Consider the following 17,500-nt stretch of genomic DNA (forward strand, 5'->3'; position numbering starts at 1 on the left):
GTGTGTGTGTGTGTGTGTGTGTGTGTGTGTGTGTGTGTGTGTGTGTGTGTGTGTGTGTGTGTGTGTGTGTGTGTGTGAGAGAGAGAGAGAGAGAGAGAGAGAGCAGGGATTCAGAGAGCTGGACTTCAGCTCTGGTGACTTCAGGATTCAGAGAGAGCTGCAGAAATGCATAATTCATGATCTTCATGATTCTGACAGACAGACGGACGGACGGAGAGAGAGAAACTGATGGAGATTTTCCCTCTGTGTGCTTGAGAGAGAATAATGTATGAACACTGTCACTGTTCTGAGATCTGACCGGATAAAACACGTCACTTTACTCTGCTGCTGCCTGAGAAATAATGAACAAAAGACACACACACACTCTCTCATACACACTTATACACACACACACACACACACACACACACACACACACTAATATATATATATTAGAAAGGGGATTTAATATATATTTATATATAGAAGAAAGGGGATTTAAGAGACTTTGATCGTGGCATGGTTGTTGCTGCCAGACGGGCTGCTCTGAGTATTTCAGAAACTGCTGATCTACTGGGATTTTCACGCACAACCATCTCTAGGGTTTACAGAGAATGCTCAGACAAAGAGGAAATATCCAGTGAGCAGCAGTTCTGTGGGCGCAAATTCCTTGTTGATGAGGTCAGAGGAGAATGGCCAGACTGGTTCCAGCTGATAGAAAGGCAACAGTAACTCAAATAAGCACTCGTTACAACCGAGCTCTGCAGAAGAGCATCTCTGAACACACAACACGGCCAACCTTGAGGCGGATGGGCTACAGCAGCAGAAGAGCACACCGGGTGCCGCTCCTGTCAGCTAAGAACAGGAAACTGAGGCTACAATTCACACAGACTCACCAAAACTGGACAATAGAAGATTGGAGAAACGTTGCTGCTCTGATGAGTCTCCATTTCTGCTGACACATTCAGATGCTCGGCTCAGACAACATGAAAGCATGGATCATCCTGCCTTGTATCAGCGGTTCAGGCTGGTGGTGGTGGTGTAATGGTGTGGGGGAGATTTTCTTTGGGTCCATTAGTACCAATTGAGCATCAACGCCACAGCCTACCTGAGTATTGCTGCTGACCATGTCCATCCCTTTATGAGCACAGTGTCTCCATCTTCTGATGGCTACTTCCAGCAGGATAACGCAGCATGTCATAAAGCTCAATCATCTCAGACTGCTGAACATGACGATGAGTTCACTGTACTCAAATGGCCTCCACAGTCACCAGAGCTCAATCCAATAGAGCAGCTTTGGGATGTGGTGGAACGGGAGATTGGCATCATGGATGTGCAGCCGACAAATCTGCAGCAACTGTGTGATGCTATCATGTCAATATGGAGCAAAATCTCTGAGGAATATTTCCAGTAGCTTGTTGAATCTACAACAACAAGGACTAAGGCGGTTCTGGAGGTGAAAGTGGTCCGACCCGGTAATTGTAAGGTGTACCTAATAAAGTGGCTAACTCACACACACTGCCTCTCTCTCTCTCTCAGAGATACACGCACTGTGTTTTTGGTTATGTGTGCAGCAATGAACATAATGAAGTCGTTTTTAATCTGTGAGACTAAACTGCAGCCACACACAGAAACACACACCTAAAGTGTGTCTTCAGGACAGCAGTGAGTCTCACACTGAGCGACACAAAGACAAAACGTGGAGGAAAGAGCTTCAAACACATCAGTAATAATGCAGACGCAGCTTATCTGCACATTCAGCTTCTACAGCGAGGCGTGGAGGAGGTGTGTGTGTGTGTGTGTGTGTGTGTGTGTGTGTGCGCGTGTGTGTGTGTGTGTGTGTGTGTGTGTGTGTGTGTGTGTGTGTGTGTGTGAGAGAGAGAGAGAGAAAGAGAGGGTGTGTTTGTAAGGTAGTGTATGTAAATTTGTCGGTGTGTGCAAAAAAGTGTGTATGAGTCTGAAGAAGAGAGTGTATGTACATGTAGAGGAAAACGTGTGTGTGTGTGTGTGAGAGAGAGAGAGAGAGAGACAGGGGGGGAGAAAGAAAATGTGTGTGTAACATGTAATATTAATAAGTTTTTGTGTCTATCAGTGGGTTTGTATTATGCTGGTATAGGAGAATTCAGCCACACTCACACTCACACACACACACACACACACACACACACACTCAGATGAGACGGTGTGTTTCCAGAAGTGACTGTCAGCAGCTCTTGACAGCTGAAGCCTGTGAGACAGGTGTGTGTGTGTGTGTGTGTGTGTGTGTGTGTGTGTGTGTGTGTGTGTGTGTGTGTGTGTGTGTGTGTGTGTGTGTGTGTGTGTGTGTGTGTGTGTGTGTAGTTTTTCCTCTTTTTGTCAGAATCTTTAGACTTCAGCATAAAGTTTGCTCTGCTGTTTCTGCTGAAACTCTTGTGTGTGTGTGTATGTGTGTGTGTGTGTGTGTGTGCGTGTGTGTGTGTGTGTATGTGTGCGTGTGTGTGTCTGTGTAATGGTTTGCATGTTCGCATCTCTCTCTGATGAATGTGGAGGTGCTGCTCTCTCTGCTCCACATCAGCGTTTCTGATATTATGATCACATGATGTCTTATTTTAGCTTCGCTTTTTCTCTTTATGTTCGTGAACTTTCAGATGTGTAAAAGATTGAATTTAACTCGCACTCAGAACGACTAACCCAGCAGATTTCTCTTTATATGACTCATATGGGCACATGTCAAGCCTTTTCCATTCATTTGCCTTGAACTGGAACGATGGAGAACACATGTATAATTTACAGTAAAGCTAATCTGTTATTGATAGAAAATAATGCAAATTGCTTAAATACGACGGGGAACATTTGATTCTGTTATAAATAGTTTTACTTAATTTTAATGATAACTGAGCTTCTGATAACTGAGCTGAAAATAACTGAACTGACGATAACAGAGTTGATGGTAACAGAGTTGACTAACACAGTTGATTAGCGAAGTTAACGATAAAAGAGTTAACAGTAACAGTGGTCAATAACACAGTAGACTAATAGAGTTGACTATAACAGAGTTGACTATGACAGAGTTGACAGTGACAGAGTTGACAGTGACAGAGTTGACGGAAATAGAATTGACAGTAACAGAGTTGATGATGACAGAGTTGGCGGTAATAAGGTTGACGGTAACAGACTTGAAGGTAACAGAGTTGATGGTAACAGATTTGACAATAACAGAGTTGACTATAACAGAGTTGAAGGTAATAGAGTTGACGGTAACAGAGTTGACTATACCAGAATTGATGATAATAGAGTTGACGTAACAGAGTTGACAATAATAGAGTTGAAGGTAACAGAGTTGACGATGACAGAGTTGACAATAACAGAGTTGACAAAAACCGAGTTGACGGTGACAGAGTTGAAGGTAACAGAGTTGATGGTAACAGAGCTGACGATAGCAGAGCTGACTATAACAGAGTTGACGATAACAGAGTTGACGATAACAGAGTTGACTATAACAGAGTTAACGGTAACAGAGTTGAAGGTAACAGAATTGATGGTAACAGATTTGGCAATAACAGAGTTGACTATAACAGAGTTGATGATAATAGAGTTGATGGTGACAGAATTGACTATAACAGAGCTGACGATAGCAGAGCTGACAATAGCAGAGTTGACGGTAACAGAGTTGATCATAATAGAGTTGACGTAACAGGGTTGACGATAACAGAGTTGACGATAACAGAGTTGACGATAACAGAGTTGACGATTACAGAGTTGATGGTAACAGATTTGACAATAACAGAGTTGAAGATAACAGAGTTGATGGTGACAGAGTTGACGGTGACAGAGTTGACTATAACACAGCTGACAGTAACAGAATTTATGATAACAGGGTCGACGGGAACAGTTGACGATATCAGACTTGACCATTACAGAGTTGACTATAACAGAGCTGACGGTAACAGTTGACGATAACAGAGCTCACGTTTACAGAGTTGACAGTAACAGAATTGATGATAACAGAGTCGACGGTAACAGTTGACGGTATCAGAGTTGACAATTACAGAGTTGACTATTACAGAGTTGATGGAAACAGATTTGACAATAACAGAGTTGACGATAACAGAGTTGATCATAATAGAGTTGACGTAACAGAGTTGACGATACAGAGTTGACGATAACAGAGTTGATCATAATAGAGTTGACGATAACAGAGTTGACAATAACAGAGTTGACGATAACAGAGTTGATCATAACAGAGTTGACGATAACAGAGTTGACAATAACAGATTTGACAATAACAGAGTTGACGATAACAGAGTTGATCATAATAGAGTTGACGATAACAGAGTTGACAATAACAGAGTTGACGATAACAGAGTTGATCATAACAGAGTTGACGATAACAGAGTTGACAATAACAGAGTTGACAATAACAGAGTTGACGATAACAGAGTTGATCATAACAGAGTTGACGATAACAGAGTTGACAATAACAGAGTTGATGGTAACAGAGTTGATGATAATAGAGTTGACGTAACAGAGTTGAAGATAACAGAGTTGACGATGACAGAGTTGACTATTACACAGCTGACAGTAACAGAATTTATGATAACAGAGTCGACGGTAACAGTTGACGATATCAGACTTGACTATTACAGAGTTGACTATTACAGAGTTGACAGTAACAGAGTCGATGGTAACAGAGTTGACTATTACAGAGTTGATGGTTACTGAGTCAACGGTAACAGAGTGGACAGTAACAGAGTTGTCACCACTGGCTTGCATGGTTCGCAATTTGTAGAGCTGCGCATAGATGGATTTGCTCTTCAGTGTTTGGACTCTCAGTAGTGATTATTAAACCACACTGAACTGAGCTGAACTGAACTTAAACTCTGAATACTGAACTACACTGTTTCAGTTCACTATGATCTTCTATGTGAAGCTGCTCTGACACAATCTACACTGTAAAAGCTCTGTACAAATAAAGGTGAATTGAACTGAACATTAACAGAGTTGATGATAACAGAGCTGACGGTAACAGAGTTGACTGTAACAGGGTGGGCAATAACAGGGTTTTGCGTTGTGCTGGTCAGTAGGTGGCGCTCTGCAGGTGGTGCTGATCTGTGTGTGATGGAGATGGAGCTTGAGCAGAAGCAAACACTCAGAGATTCTGTACGTTTCTGCTGTTGGTGATGATGTCCTGCCTCTCAGCGTCTCCAGAGACTCGTGGGCAGCCGAGTGGGAGAAACTCAAGACATTTCAGCCTTCCAGAAGCGTTAACTGTTTCACACACACACACAGATCTGCTGCACTCGCGTCTTCATATCTGATATCATATCTGAAGAAATGCTTTTCTTACTTGTTTTTGTCTTGTTTTCAGACCAAATATCTAAAGATTCTTAAATCAAGAAGCATTTTGTAGACAAGCCAACAATATATAGTGTTGTTTCCTGAAATAATGAGGTGTGTGTGTGTGTGGTGTGTGTGTGTGTGTGTGTGTGTGTGTGTGTGTGTGTGTGTGTGTGTGTGTGTGTGTGTGTGTTTGTGTGTGTGTGTGTGTGTGTGTGTGTGTGAGAGAGAGAGAGAAAAAGCCATTACCAGACTCTTCATCATTTTCAAGAGTCTTGATGAATTAATTGTGTTGATTAACTCTTGACTCTCTGTGTGTGACTCTGTGTACATGCGTTCTTGTGTGTGTGTGTATATGTGTGCGCGCACGCATGTGTGTGTGTGCTGTTTCTCTCCTCAGGACCGATGCAGGAGACTGTCATTGACTTCTGGAGGATGGTGTGGCAGGAGAACACGGCAACTATCGTCATGGTGACCAACCTGGTGGAGGTCGGCAGGGTGAGTGTGAGTTACTGACGCCGCAAATCAGATACAAAATACAGCATTGATTCAATTTAACTCTGTGGAAATTAGTGTTTAGCAGAGATTCAGTTCAGTTCGGTGTTGATTCAGTATATTGTTTAATCTGTTCAGTGTTAAACAAGTTCATTGTTGAATCTTTTCAGTGTTGAATCAGTTTAGTGATTATTCAGTTCAGTGTTGATTCTGTTCAGTGATTATTCAGTTCAGTGTTGAATCAGTTAAGTGTTGAATCTGCTCAGTGTTGATTCAATTCAATGTTGAATCAGTTCAGTGTTGATTCAGTTCAGCTGTAAATCTGTTCAGTATTGAATCAGTTCAGTGTTGAATCAGTTCAGTGTTGAATCAGTTCATTGTTGATATTCACTTCAGTGCTGATTCACTTTAGTGTTGAATCAGTTCAGTGATGAATCAGTTCAGTGTCGAATCAGTTCATTGTTGATATTCACTTCAGTGATGATTCACTTCAGTGTTGAAACCATTCAGTGAGGATTCAGTTTAGTGTTGAATCAGTTCAGTGGTGATTCAGTTCATTGTTGACTCAGTTTAGTTTTGATTGTTTTGACACAATCTACATTGTAAAAGCGCCGTAGAAATAAAGATGAATTGAATTCAGTTCAATGTTGAATTGGTTCAGTTCAGTGTTGATTCAATTGAGCTTTAATCAGTTTAGTGTTGATTCAGGTTAGTATTGATTCAGTTCAGTGTTGATTGACAGTTGTTTTTGAGTGGCTGAAAACCCACAGGCCACACCCTCTGACTGTGTTGTGCTGTTTGTGTAGCTCTGACATCTGTCTGTTGTAAGTATGAGAACGTAATCAACAACAGAAATCACGGATATTTAGCTGATCTGGAGATGCCAGTGCTGGACTGAGCTTCTCCATCATCAACACGATTCCAAAACATTACTGAGTGCATGAGTATGAGTATGTTTACTCAAGAGTGTGTGTGTGTGTGTGTGTGTGTGTGTGTATGTGTGTATCAAAATGTGTGTGTGTGCGTGTGTGCATGTGCGCGTGTGTGTGTGTGTCCCTCAGGATCACTTGCTGAGTAAATGATGCATTCTGGGCTTCATCAGTGTGAACTGGCCAAAAACTAATCAATGGAGCTCATTATCAGACACACACACACACACACACACACACACACACACACTGGCAGATGGGCAGAGAAATGCTGCAGTCGATATGATCAAGTATGAGCTTTCTATAAAACAGGAGACATTTCCAGGCAGCAGCAGATGTTCCTGATCTTCACTGATGTTTGTAGATGTTGTTATTAGTACTCTAGTACTGTCTATTTCCCTCAGCTTGTGTAAGTCTAGTGTTTCCAGCAATATATGTTCAGATTAATATAATAAACAGCCTTCATCTGATGCTGTGAGCGCACAAACACAGACGCAAGCGCTCAGTGGCATTAGCTGATTACGACAGCAGGTCTGAGATCAGTCATCTGGAGTGCATCTTCAGCTGTAGTTCTGCTCTGTGCAGATGTGTGCTGCCGCTGGGCAGATCTTATACGATGCTGATCCAATGTGGATTTCTCCATCATCACCCATAATGCTCTGCAGCGATGCCCGTCTGAACCACACTGAACATACAGAGAGAGAGAGAGAGACTTTCACTTCAACACTGCTTTAATTTACAATCAGAACCCAAAAAGCAAAGTACAGTTATTTGCAAATATGTCAAACTGCAACCCAGTACTGGGAACCACCCATACACACTCATTCACACACACCAATTTAGCCTACCCAATTCCCCTATAGCGCATGTAATAATAATAAGAAGAAGAATAATAATAACAATAAATAATAATTAATAATAATAATAATAAATAATAATAATAATGGTAATAAATAATAATAATAATAATAATAAATATTTTTAAATAAATAATAATAAATTATAATAATATTAAATAATAGTAATAATAAATATTATTATTATTAATAATAAATAATAATAAATAATCATAATAATAAATAATCATAATAAATAATAATATGATAAATAATAACAATAAATAATAACAATAATAAATAATAATAACAGTGTGTGTGTGTGTGTGTGTGTGTGTGTGTGTGTGTGTGTGTGTGTGTGTGTTCTCTCTCTGTCAGTGCTGTGCTAATGTATAGTGAGTGTGTAATCATGTTGTCAGACGCAGTGTTCTGATGTTTATTTGTGCAGTATTGAGCCGTGCGTTCAGCGTCTGAGTTATTAGTGGCGCTGTTGTAATATTTCTGGCATTATATATCCACATAATGAGGTTTTTTGTGACGCGCTCACACACACAGTTCAGTAATGGAGTTAGACTGAACCCGGGCGTGTGGCGGTGCGCTCTGTGTGGCATCTGGAAGAGCAGAACTCATTTATCTGTGCCTAATGTGTGAATGAGAACATTAATGTGTGAGTTACATCCCTGAGAGATTACACAGCCGTCCACCGGCAGACGCTCTGAGCCTCGCTGCAGACACAGCCACACTCTGGAAGACTGCTCAGAGTGGAGCCGTGCCGATGCGTTGCCAGGAATGGGCCGAGGGGTTGCCAGATTTACAGCCCAAAAGCTGCTTAAATGCACACAAATCCCTGTAAAATATACACTTCTTGAGGACAGTAAGACTGTGAATGTTTCCTAAAGCATGCATTTATTTGATCCAAAGTGCAGCAAACACAGTAAAAACTTGCTAAATAAATTAACTGGGCCTGTTCACAAGACATCTTAAAGCTTTTGGGGCAAATTGGTGTTACTATAGCTACAATTGCATTACCACAACAGATCGATTACTTCAGCTGTTGTGTTACCATAGCAACAACCGAATTATCACACACACATCAGTTCCCTGCAGGCATAGGATGTCAACATGACGTCATATTGACGTTGTACCCAAACGTATCTCAACATCGCAGGGACGTTGAATTTTGTTTGGAATTGAAAATCGGGCTGACATCAGAACCAATTGTCCAACCTAAAACCAACCTAAAATCAACTAAATATCAACATCTAATCATGTTACGATTCGACCTTGTGCGGACATCAGTCATTAGATTTTGGTCACTTTCCAACACAACCTAAAATCAACCAAATATCAACGTAATTTGTCCTCGTTATTGAACATAAAAATAACGTTGTCCTTAGACGCTGGCTGGACATTGAGTTTTTGGTTTTGGTTTTTGACATCAGAACCTAAATCTAACCTAATGTTAACGTCTTATGATGATGTTTGTCTACTGGGTTAGTTTAATTGTTGTGTCACCATGGCAACTTTACAATTACCACTACAGTGTTCCCATAACAACAACAGAATTACCACAACAGTTCAATTGCTTTAGTTGTCGTGTTACCATCGTAACTAATGAATTGCAACAACAGATTGATTACTTTAGTTGTTGCGTTACCATAGCAACAATAGAATTACCACAACAGATAATCACTTGATGTTTTACCATAGCAACTGTAGAATTGCCACAACATCAATCACTTTAGTTGTCATGTTACCATAGCAACTACAGAATTACCACAGCAGATCCGTTATTTTAGTTGTCGTGTTACCATACCAACAATAGAATTACCACAACAGGTCTGTTAGTTTAATTGTCGTCACCATAACAACTGTACAATTATCACAACAGATCAATTACTTTAGTTGTTGTGTTACCATAGCAACTAAAGAATTACAACAGATCGGTTACTTTAGTTGTGTTACCATAGCAACAATGGAATTACCACAACAGATCAATTAGTTTAGTTGTCGTGTTACCATAGCAACTATATAATTACAAGTGATCGGTTACTTTAGTTGTGTTACCATAGCAACAATAGAATTACCACAACAGATCAATTACTTTAGTTGTCGTGTTACCATAGCAACAATATAATTACAAGCGATCAGTTACTTTAGTTGTGTTACCATAGCATTAATAGAATTACCACAACAGATCAATTACTTTTGTTGTTGTGTTACCATAGCAACTATAGAATTACAAGCGATCGGTTACTTTAGTTGTGTTACCATAGCAACAATAGAATTACCACAACAGATCAGTTACTTTTGTTTTTGTGTTACCATAGCAACAACAAAATTACCACCCTGAGGTTTATTAATATCAGATGATTTGAAGTGCTGTACTATGGTTCAAAATCTCTGCAGTGTTTACTATAAATAACTGAAGTGTTTCCTCAGGAGGTTATTGATCTCCATTTACCTGTGGTCACTGTGGTTATATTGGTTTCTATCGCTGTTGTAAACGTCCTGGGATAAATGAGTTCTCCATGATCACGTTCAGCTGCTTATAGTTTGAGACATCTAATCAACAGGAGCTAACGCTGGTGAAACGAGCGGCGATTCCATCATTTTCTCGTCTGCAGCACATCGATCTGAATCTGGATCAATACGTGTGTTAATCAGCAGCGAGTGGCCTCACACCTCTGCCTAAGGTTTAATTTCATGTGATCAGGTGACATTTGAAACTGAGCATCACGGTTTCAGATTAAAGGTCAGACATGACAGAGTTTGACAGACACGTCAGATCCTGAGATTCTGATGCTCCAGTGTAGCACCCAGCCCTGGATTGTGGCTTTAGATTTCAAACAGTTTCCATTCATTTCTCTTAAACTGGAATGATATACACTAAATGAATAACTTGCAGTAAATTGAATCCATTATTAAGGACAAATTATGCAAAATGCTTAAATGTGATCATTTGATTGTCCTGAATTATTGTTTCAATTATTGTTCACCCTATTAAACGACAGGAGAGCTGACATTTTCTCCACATAGTGTCTAAAACACACTGTTTTATTTCATTTTTATCATATTATTGTTATTAATATTCGAAAGTGAATTGACTGAAATATTACAGTAACAGAGTTCACACACACACTCTCACACACACACACACTCACACACGTCTGATCTCTGATCTCCAGTTGTGTTGGTGTGTTTTTCTCAGGTGAAATGCTGCAAGTACTGGCCGGACGACACTGAGATCTACAGAGACATCAAGGTGACGCTGATCGAGACACAGCTTCTGTCTGAATACGTCATCAGGACGTTTGCTGTGGAGAAGGTGAGGAAACTGGAAAATACATTCACTAAACGTTAAACGTGATTACATCACAGCTCCTCTTAAAGCTGGTCACAAAGATGAATTAACTGAGGATTATAGGGTAAAGTCTAGATCGCATATGCAGCTGACCGTAAGTGTGATATGCACATCAATATAGCAGCATTTTATATGACACTGTATAACTATAGTTCATATTTTTACAGTGCTGTGACGGTTGGGTTTAGGGTTGGGGTGTTGGGGAGTTTTGACATGGCATTTTCCAGGCCTGGAAAAGTTTTGTAAAAAACAGAAAAACCCACAAGTTTTGGGAAACACATATCTGTATACTTGAATCTAGGTTATTTACTTCATTTCTGTCCTTGGCCAGTCACACACTCTCACATAAATCAATCTGACATAGATATAACTATACATTTAAGCTAAATAGATTGTTGCGTGTTTTACGGTATGCGGTAATAAATTTGCGCATGCATTGGTTTTTCTTTTACCACACATATGTAGACATTGCATGAAACATTAGGTCATGAAAATTTACTTAAAAGTCTTGGAAAAATCATGCAAAAGTCATGGAATTTTATCACTCTGTCTCCTCTCCACCAATCAGCTGGTGTGTGTGGTGTGCGGTCTGGAGCAATATGGCTGCTCTCTGCAGGTGGATGCTGCGCTCTGGTGCTGGATGGGGAGATTCCCCCAATGTGTACAGCACTTTGAGTGTCCAGAAAACCGATGTATAACTATAAGGAATTATTATTATGTGCATATCGCACTTCCGGCTGGCTGTATATCCAATCTAGACTTTACCTCGGACATACTACATCTGCTATTTTGTCATGATCACGTGACCTACCTGCATCAGTTGCTTGCTTCACTGCCATTCATGAAGTCTCTCGCAGTGCATCATGGGATCGCGTAGCGTGCATCGGATGCGCACTTCAGAATGTCGCCAGAAGTAGTCGGTCATACTGATTTTACAATTCTATGAATTCAGACATGCTACTCAAACTGTTTACAGTATACTATATAGTATGAAAGTATGCATTTGGGACGCAGCCAGACATTGTCTGATGGTCAGAGAAGTCTCTGTTAGAGATTTATTCATAGAAACTCTATAGAGTGCAGCATTACAGTATACAGTATTCAAATAAAGATACTGAAATAAAAATATTGACATATTCACTTGAACTAATTAGACATGTCCAAACGAACGCCGAATGAAGATGCACAAATGAAATCTGTAAACAAACAAGCTGATCATATTGAGCTTATTCTGCGATGGCAAGTGCGCTTGTTTCCTTCAATGAGAATGACTAGGAATAACAAAGGACAGAGAACAGTCAATCAAGTGTGTCCATGACTAATCATAAACAGTAGAGTAATATGATAAGAAGATATCTGTTTGCATCAGCAGCAGCAGAATGAGCTGATACTGAGAGCAGGTGAATGAGAGCGGACGTCTCCAGCCGTTCCTACCTGAAGAATAAACTCTATAAACTCCTGCTGCAACTGTATTTCAAACTGTATTGAGAATAGTGTGTATGTGTGTGTGTGTGTGTGTGTGTGTGTGTGTGTGTGTGTGTGTGTATGTGTGTGTGTGTGTGTGTGTGTGTGTGTGTGTGTGTGTGTGTGTGTGTGTGTGTGTGTGTGTGTGTGTGTGTGTGTGTGTGTGTGTGTTGTGCAGCGAGGAGCTCATGAGATCCGTGAGATCAGTCAGTTCCACTTCACGGGCTGGCCGGATCACGGTGTGCCGTATCACGCCACGGGTCTGCTGGGCTTCGTGCGACGCGTCAAAGCCAAAACACACACCAACGCCGGACCCATCGCCGTCCACTGCAGGTACAGGAGCACAGCCAGCACTGAGCATCTGTGCGCTAGAAGAGTTTTGATTGGTTTTGGTTTATTATGTGGGGGCGGGGCAAAAATTCTGCTTTATTGTTTCTTTTTTGTATTAAATTGTTTTGATTGGTCGGTTGATGGTTTGGGGGCGGGGCAAATGGACTGCTTTATTGTAATTTATTTTTAGTATTGATTTTTTTTTTTGATTGGTCATTTGATGGTGTGGGGGCGGGGCAAATGGGCTGCTTCATTGGTATTGTTGATTTGTATTTCTAGTATTGAATTTTTTGGGGGGCGGAGAAAACTTACTGTTTCTTTTTTTTCTAGTATTTATTTGTTTTGATTGGTTGGATAAAGGTGTGAGGGTGGACCAACGGGCTGCTTAATTATCATTATTTTCTAGTATTGATTTATTTAGATTGGTTGGTTGATGGTGTGGGGGCGGGGCAAATGGGCTGTTTCATTATAACTTTTTTCTAGTATTGATTTTTTTGATTGGTCGGTTGATTGTATGGGGGCGGAGCAAATGTGCTGCTTCAATATAATTTTTTTCTAGTTTTTATTTAGATTGGTTGATTGATGTTGTGGGGGCGGAGCAAACGAGCTGCTTCATTATAATTTTTTTTAGTATTGTTTTATTTTGATTGGTTGATTGAAGGTGTTGGGGTGGGGCAAACAATGCTTTATTATAATTTTTTTTTCTAGTATTGCTCTGTTTTGATTTGTCGGTTTAAAGTGTGGGGGTGGGGCAAACAGGCAGCTTCATTATACTTTTGTTCTAGTTTTTATTTAGATTGGTCAAGGGATGATGTAGGGGTGGAGCAAACAGGCTGCTTCATTATAATTTTTTCTAGTATTGATTTGTTTTGATTGGTCAGTTGATGGTGTGGGGGCGGAGCAAATGTGCTTCTTTAATATAATTTCTTTCTAGTTTTGGTTTATTTTTAATGGTCGATTGATGGTGTTGGGGCGGGGCAAACGACTGCTTCGTTATGGGTTTTCTTTTGTTTTTGATCTGTGTTCAGACTGGTTGGTTGACAGGGCGGATGGACGCTTTATTATACATTTTCTCCTGTTGTGATTTATTTCAATTGGTCGGTTGTTGGTGTGGGGGCGGGGTGAATGGGCTGCTTCATTATACTTTTTCCCTTGTTTTGCTTTTTCTTTTGATTGACGTGGGTGGTGGGGTGTTTTTCATGTAGTTATGTAATTGATCTGTGTTTTGATTGGCTGTTTACAGTGCGGGGGCGGGGCGAACAGGCTGCTTTATCGTGATTGACATCATGTTGGACATGGCGGAGCGGGAGGGTGTGGTCGACATCTACAACTGTGTGCGGGAGCTGCGGTCGCGCCGCGTCAACATGGTCCAGACCGAGGTACTGCACACCACAACAGCTTACATCACAAATTGTCTATCAAACTAACTTAAAGTCCCAATGAACTTGAAGCTGTGACCATTATTTTTCATATTGTGTTGCAGTTCCTAGAGAAACAGAATAATAAATGACAAAAAGTGGGCGTGGCTTGTTTTTTTTTACTGCAAGCTGATTGGATGTAGTAAAGTAGGCGTTTTATTATTTATGAAATAAATTTACAGACTCATCCTGCTCACCATTTTTGTTTGTTTTCAAAACTGACAGCTGAAGGGGCGTGGTTAGTATGTTAGCCACACCCATTTCCTAAGAAATAAATAATCTGAAAAAAACAGCAAGTGCATTTGCAGATTTCAATTAACGATTAGTAGGGCAAACTATTACCAACTATTACTTACTGACACGCACAGATGAACTGTTTCAGCACAAAACTAGCAAAACCAATCGGGTTAGTTTTGATTTCATGGGTACTTTAAGAAAGTATTCAAAGTACACGTTTATATGTACCATTCCTTGGACTTGAGTCCGAAATCTTTTAGCAGCACTTAATGTGCATATTATAAACTTCACACATTTATTCTAATGTATTATACACACCATACTTAATACATGTATTTCTGTCTATATTGGGATGGCACACACCACTTCACAGATTTATTCCTGTCCATGAAGACTTTTTCATAAATCAGTGACCTGATTTATATAACCTTTAACTCTTAAACATATGAATCATATTTCATGTCTGTTTACAGTATTCTGAGATGTCTAATGCAGGCTTTGTACAAACCAATGTCAACAAGGTCAGAGGATATAAAAGCATTTAAACCTGACTCTTCTGAATGCAAATGAATGCAAATGAGTCTGTTTACTTAGATAATGTCTCATTTGCATATGTAAACATAACATTTAAGGAATCCTGTGATGCATAAGATCATGGCATTTTAGTAACTTTGCGGTCAGATAAATGTTTTACTCTGGTTTGTGTAACCGAAAGAGAAACGGGCTCAAATGCACAGAGTTTATAATGACGGAAGAGCGTTTGTTAAATCCAAGTAAATGCACTCGCAAAAGCACCACGCCACTGCTAGTTTAGCCTATTAGCATCTCATAAACACTCACACACTTGAGTTTAGAGTCGATCCGCCGGCGGCGCCACAATGTGCAGGTGCTTATAAGAGCCGTAAATGCGCTCGAGTTACGAAAGCAGATTATTGCGCTCGGTTTTTACAGCTCCTGACGGGTTTATGCAGAATCTCCAGCGTTTGAGCACACACCATCTGGAGCTCCGCGCTCAGCATTTCACTGTAATTCGGGCATCATTGTGTTTAATGGGCACATGTTTCATAGATGACGTCCAGAGGCGGATCTACAACATTATTTATGGGGTGGCATGAAAATTATGACACTGAAGCAAGCATCACTGCATGGCTTTTGTGGATTTATTGAATGCTCTACATATGAAGAGTTCAGATGAGAGAAATAAGCTCTAAATGTTGTCTCAAATAAGCCTTTTTCTCAGCATCCTGTGTTGATGTTCAGTGTTTCACATTAATGAAAGGAACTTTTTTTTTTTTGCCATAAAAGTGAAATTACTGAACCTACAAAACAATCATACTACAATAATCTGAACACAATCAAAATGATCTTTCAGAATCATGAAAACACAGAGGAAAGGAGATGATAATATAAATATATGAAATATGAAAATAATGAAATATTCCTTTCTTCATTGTCCCTTTATTCATCAGGGTTTGCCACAGCAGAATGAACCACCAATTATTCCAGCAAATGTTTTACACAGCAGATGCCCTTCCAGCTGCAACCCAGTACTGGGAAACACACTCATTCACTCACACACTCACACACACACACACACACTCATACACTACGGCCAGTGTAGTTGGTCAGTTCCACTATAACGCATGTGTTTGGACTGTGGGGGAAACCGGAGCACCCGGAGGAAACCCACACCAACACAGGGAGAACATGCAAACTCCACACAGCAACACCAACTGACCCAGCCGAGACTCGAACTGTGGGGTGACAGTGCTAACCACTGAGCCACCATGTCACACAATTATGAAATATATCATATGATAACTATGGCTTATAGATCAAATATAATTAACAAAATAATTATACAACTTATTTTAAATCTGCAGGTTCATTTCACGCATTTTCAATAACAAACTTGATGGTAACAGAGTTGACGGTGACGGTAACAGAGTTGAAAATAATAGACTTAATGATAACAGACTTGACTGACGTAACAGAGTTGACGGTAACAGGGTTGACGGTGAAGGTAACGGAGTTGACGATAACAGAATTGACAATAACAGACTTGACAATTACAGACTTGACAGTGACGGTAACAGAGTTGTTGGTAACAGACTTAACAGTAACAGAGTTGACGGGAAAAAAGTTGACGTGACGTAACAGATTTGTTGGTAAAGAGTTGACGGTAACAGAGTTGACGGTAACAATAACAGAGTTGACGAAAACAGAGTTGACAGTAACAAACTTGACGGTGACCGTAACAGAGGTGACAGTAACAGAGTTGACGTAATGGCAACAGAGTTGTTGGTAACAGACTTTGCGTTGACGGTGACAGAGTTGATTGTAACAGAGTTGACATGACGTAACAGAGTTGACTGTAACAGAGTTGACGATAACAGACTTGACGGTGACTGTAACAAAGTTGACAGTGACGGTAACAGAGTTGACGGTGAAGATAACAGTGTTGATGGTAACAGAGTTGACGGTGAAGATAACAGTGTTGATGGTAACAGAGTTGACATGATGGTAACAGAGTTGTCGGTAACAGACTTGACAGTGACTGTAACAGAGTTGATGTGACGGTAACAGAGTTGACGGTGACGATAACAGAGTTGACAGTGATTGTAACAGAGTTGACATGACGGTAACAGAGTTGTCGGTAAAGAGTTGCCGGTAAAGGAGTTGACGGTGACGGTAACAGTTATAGGTAACAGAGTTGACTCTAACAGAGTTGATGTGATGGTAACAGAGTTGACAATGATTGTAACAGGGTTGATGTGACGGTAACAGAGTTGTCGGTAAAGAGTTGCCGGTAACAGAGTTGACGGTGACGGTAACAGTTATAGGTAACAGAGTTGACTCTAACAAAGTTGATGTGACGGTAACAGAGTTGACATGATGGTAACAGAGTTGTCGGTAACAGACTTGACAGTGACTGTAACAGAGTTGATGTGATGGTAACAGAGTTGACAATGATTGTAACAGGGTTGATGTGACGGTAACAGAGTTGTCGGTAAAGAGTTGCCGGTAACAGAGTTGACGGTGACGGTAACAGTTATAGGTAACAGAGTTGACTCTAACAAAGTTGATGTGACGGTAACAGAGTTGACATGATGGTAACAGAGTTGTCGGTAA

The 17,500-nt window shown here is 40.3% G+C and overlaps 1 protein-coding gene across 22 annotated transcripts in view; it reads left to right on the forward strand.

Moving 5' to 3' along the window:
• The window catches only part of si:ch1073-391i24.1, a 329,366-nt gene that overhangs the window by 291,514 nt on the left and 20,352 nt on the right, over nucleotides 1-17,500 (forward strand). For 14 of the 22 annotated variants that reach the window (XR_015477486.1, XR_015477487.1, XR_015477488.1 and 11 more), the window contains 4 exons: nucleotides 5,696-5,793; nucleotides 10,767-10,883; nucleotides 12,562-12,716; nucleotides 13,957-14,092. Coding sequence is in view for 8 of the 22 variants with exons in the window: in XM_087238723.1 (XP_087094849.1) it covers nucleotides 5,696-5,793; nucleotides 10,767-10,883; nucleotides 12,562-12,716; nucleotides 13,957-14,092 (506 nt within the window). In the remaining 14 variants the exon portion in view is untranslated. 22 annotated transcript variants of the gene reach the window in all.

The sequence above is a fragment of the Danio rerio genome, chromosome 2, assembly GCF_052040795.2.
Source record: "Danio rerio strain M-AB ecotype USA chromosome 2, GRCz13ab, whole genome shotgun sequence".
In the NCBI taxonomy this organism is placed as follows: domain Eukaryota; kingdom Metazoa; phylum Chordata; class Actinopteri; order Cypriniformes; family Danionidae; genus Danio; species Danio rerio.